The following is a 4163-nucleotide window of genomic DNA, read 5'->3' as shown; positions in this document are numbered from 1 at the left end:
GCTGCGAGCCTGCAACTGACGAGCTGCATGCACTCATGGTCACGCAGGGGTGATGCCAGAAAAAACATCGCCAGTATCATTCCTATAAACATAGGGGTGTCATTGCATATTTTTAAGGGTATTTCTTCTTCTAAAGAGCATTAGTAAAAATGAATGGTGTCATTGGACACCACATACTTATATTCTAGCTCCATCCGGGTTCATGAGAACAAGAAAAGGGGATCAATTAACGAATCTGCATGATTGCACCTGTAAATTAATAACCAATGGGCAATTCTAAATTTCACTTGCTGATTCATTTTAGCATGCAGTATGCTGACTGACTGTTCTATATAGTTCACATTCGTTTTTTCCTCCAACAACTTGCCAATTCATTGAATCTGCTCTAAAGACTAACTTGATTACAGGTAGTCTCGGGCGATGAAGATGGACCTGACATCGATATGCTTAAGGATATTGGACTGCAAGTGATTGAAAAATGTGATGGTTTGCCTCTTGCTGTCAAAGTAATGGGAGGACTTTTGCGTCAGAAAGGGAAGCAACGCCATGACTGGGAGATGGTTCTGAATGATTCTATTTGGTCAGTATCTGAAATGCCCGAAGAACTTAACTATGCAGTATATTTAAGCTATGAAGATTTGCCTCCTTGCATCAAGCAGTGCTTTCTACACTACTCCCTTCTCCCTAAAGGTGGACTTTTCCAGCGTGCTGAAATTATTGGCATGTGGATTAGTGAAGGATTTATTCACGGAAGCTCAGACGACGACTTGGAAGAATTAGGAATAAAGTACTATATTGAGCTGATACTTAGGAACCTTATTGAGCCAGGGATACAGTATATTGATCACCCAGTTTTCAATATGCATGATATTCTTCACTCATTTGCTCAATTTGTGGCTAGAGATGAGGCAGTAGCTGTTCAGAGTGGAGAAAATGGTAATATTAGTGAACTCACTGAACAAAAGTTTCTGCACTTATCTATAGAAAGCAAAGTTTCAAAATCAGAAGGGTTGGACTGGAGTTCTTTAGAAGCGCAAAAGGCATTGAGAACATTAATATGTGTCGGCCATGTAAACATTAAGCCTGGTGATTCTTTGGTTGATTTTCCATCACTGCGGACTCTGATTCTACACATGGATTCTGCAAATGTCGCTCTACTGGTTGAATCTTTACATGAACTAAAGCACTTGAGGTACTTGTCCATACGGAATTCTGATATGTCTTGTCTGCCAGAGAACATTGGGAAGATGAAATTCTTGCAGTACATCAGCCTTAGAGGAAGCCAACAATTTGTGAAACTTCCACATAGCATTGTAAATTTGGGGAAGTTATGGTCTCTTGACTTCCATGGAACTAGTATAAGAGATATACCTAGGGGGTTCTGTACTTTAAAAAATTTGAGGAGACTTTATGGGTTTCCAGTTCAGGTGGATGGTGATTGGTGTAGTTTAGAAGAGTTGGGCTCCCTTTGCCAGCTCAGGGATCTTTCTCTGAATGGACTGCAGAATGCGTCTGCTACATCGTCTGCCTCAAAGGCAAGGCTTAGTGAGAAGGTGCATCTTACCAACTTGTATTTACAGTGCAGTAGTATACTTTGGGTTGATGGGCTGATTAAAGATGAAGAAGGTGTCTCTGAGCAACAACAAATCAAGGAGGTGTTTGATGAGTTGTTCCCTCCACCTAGCGTTGATACGCTTGCTATCAGAGGATATTTTGGCCAACAACTCCCAAGGTGGATGACGTTAACATTACCATCATCCCTCCAGAGCTTAAGGAATCTAGCGATTGATGACCTGGGTTGCTGCACACAACTTCCTGATGGCTTGTGCCTACTCCCCTATTTGGAGAAATTCAGAATCAGGCACGCTCCATCCATCAAGCGTGTTGGACCAGAATTCCTCCAGCCCTACCATCACCGTGGCGCTCACCCTTTCCACGCGGGACATGCCTTTCCGAGATTACACACGTTGGCCTTAAGAGGGAATGCTTCAGTGGGAGGAGTGGGTGTGGGAGGAGCAAGTGCAAGCCTTCCCTGTTTTGGAGGAGCTTTTCATCCAAAAGTGCAAACTGAGGCTTGTTCCTCCTGGCCTTGCCTCAAATGCAAGGGCTTTAAAAAAAATAACTATATCTTTGGTACAGCAACTCAAATTGCTGGAGAATTTTGCTTCAGTTACTGAGCTTGCAGTAAATTACAACCCCGACCTGGAGAGGATCACTAATCTCCCCAATCTTCAGAAGCTTACCATCATCAAGTGCCCAAAGCTGAATGTGTTAGAGGGTGTTCCTGCACTCCAGATTCTTGACCTAGAGGATTACGCCATGGAAGAACTTCCAGAATACATGCGAGGTATAAGGCCAAGACATTTGCTGGTAGACTGCAATCTATGTCTGCTCACGTCAGTAGCCGCGGGACAATCTGGCACCGAGTGGGACAAGTTCAGCCATGTCGAACATGTCAAGGCATATTCACATGATGGAAACAAAGCCAGAAAACTTTATGTGTTGTACACAAGGGATCCCTGCGGCTTGGAGACAAATATTATCCACTCGTTTGTATCTGCAGGTAAACATATGAGCTTCGTCTTCATTTATTTGAGTGTTCTGACATTACTTCATTTCATTTTGTGTCCTTCCATATATGCTCATTTTGTAAACATATTACCTTTTCATTCCACTTGAGTATGTCGTTTGTAGTTATGCAACTTCAGTTTTAGCAAGTATTAGCTGTGCACGCGGGCTGTGTAATGGTCACTTTCTGATTTGGCTCCTCACTCACATGTTGCTAAATATCTTGGTATTTCTGTCACTTGTTCTCCTAGGTTTCCTCGAGTTGTCTAGGGCAATATTTTTTTTTTAAACTAATGGTCATATCATGACTGTAGGAGTCTATTTGAAGTTATTGTATATAGTTCTTGGCTCCTTGCAAGTTACGAACAGTTGTGTATTTTCTTGCCATGTAGGAACCTTATCATCTTCTATGATGGACGCACAAGGATTTGAGTCTGTATTCAAGATGAGAAGAAGTACCTTCAACTATGTCTACGGCTGGGTGTATGTGTCATCTTTAGAAGATATGAGCAGCTCCACCTTTGCTGATGGCAGGGTGCTGTCTCTACAAGATCGAGTAGCCCTTGCTCTGTTAGTGCTGAACTCTAGTGAGCCTCTGGAGACAATAGGGTCCTCTGTTGGTGTGAACGGATCAACCGTCTCACTGGTAACTGATAGCTTTGTTGATGATATGGCGGTGAAAGCACAAAGCTACTTGCGCTGGCCATACCCCAATGAAATGGAGAAGACCAAATCCAAGTTTCATAAGATCCATGGTCTTCCAAACTGCTGCGGTGTTGTACATTCAGTTCACATCACACCGCAAGATGATGAGACAGGTTACAGCCTTGTACTGCAAGCCGTCGTTGATCCAGATTTGAGGTTCATTCATGGTCAATGGAAATGGTCAAATAGCAGGATCGAGCATGGTATTATTCTGCACGACTCTGATCTCTTCCAGTTCTGCGAGGAGGGCGAGTGGTTGAACGGCAACAAGCTCAAGGTATCTTTAGATGGATCAGACGTTGGGGAATATGTAATTGGCGGTGCAGAATACCCCCTTCTCCCCTGGCTCCCGACACCTTATAACCAGCTGGAAAAGGAGGACCTCCCAAACTTTCCTGATCAAGCCGAGTTCAACAGGAGGCACTCTGCAGCCCGAACCGTCACACTGAAGGCGCTGGCAAGGTTTCAAGACACATATAAGTGGTTGCACAGAGGGACGTGGCACCCGAAAAACCCAGATAAGGCAATATTGGCGTGCCTGATGTTGCATAACATAGTGATAGACTTGGAGGAAGGTGAAGGTGTAAAGTACAGTGAGGAGGCAAATTACATCAAGCAAGTGCGCAAGGTCAAGCAAGTGCGCAAGGTAGCAGACGAGGACGCTGCCAGAGCGAGGGATATACTGGCCCGGTACTGCTTGACTAGCATGTCATCGCAATCTGGAGGTAAATTAACACAGATGCTCCTAGCTAGCTACTTACATCTTAATTTATGAGGTTGTTCTGTCCACATAGTCTGTTGTATTTATTCCGTCGTGCTGATTCCAGCCTTCTTCATCTGTAGATGCAGAGAAGGGGCAGGAAGTAGCTTCCGGCTCTGGGGGTAACTAA

At 43.9% G+C, this 4163-nt stretch overlaps 1 protein-coding gene across 1 annotated transcript in view; it reads left to right on the top strand.

The window, feature by feature from the left end:
- The window catches only part of LOC119284218 (putative disease resistance protein RGA1), an 18773-nt gene extending 14610 nt beyond the window's left edge, over positions 1-4163 (top strand). Inside the window, exons 4-6 of the mRNA XM_037563431.1 lie at positions 1993-2549; positions 2938-3998; positions 4117-4163. Of these exons, the coding sequence (XP_037419328.1) occupies positions 1993-2549; positions 2938-3998; positions 4117-4163 (1665 nt within the window). The remainder of the gene's footprint in view (positions 1-1992; positions 2550-2937; positions 3999-4116) is intronic.

This window comes from Triticum dicoccoides, chromosome 4A (genome assembly GCF_002162155.2).
Source record: "Triticum dicoccoides isolate Atlit2015 ecotype Zavitan chromosome 4A, WEW_v2.0, whole genome shotgun sequence".
Lineage (NCBI taxonomy): Eukaryota > Viridiplantae > Streptophyta > Magnoliopsida > Poales > Poaceae > Triticum > Triticum dicoccoides.
This window is presented reverse-complemented; position numbering and strand designations above follow the sequence as displayed.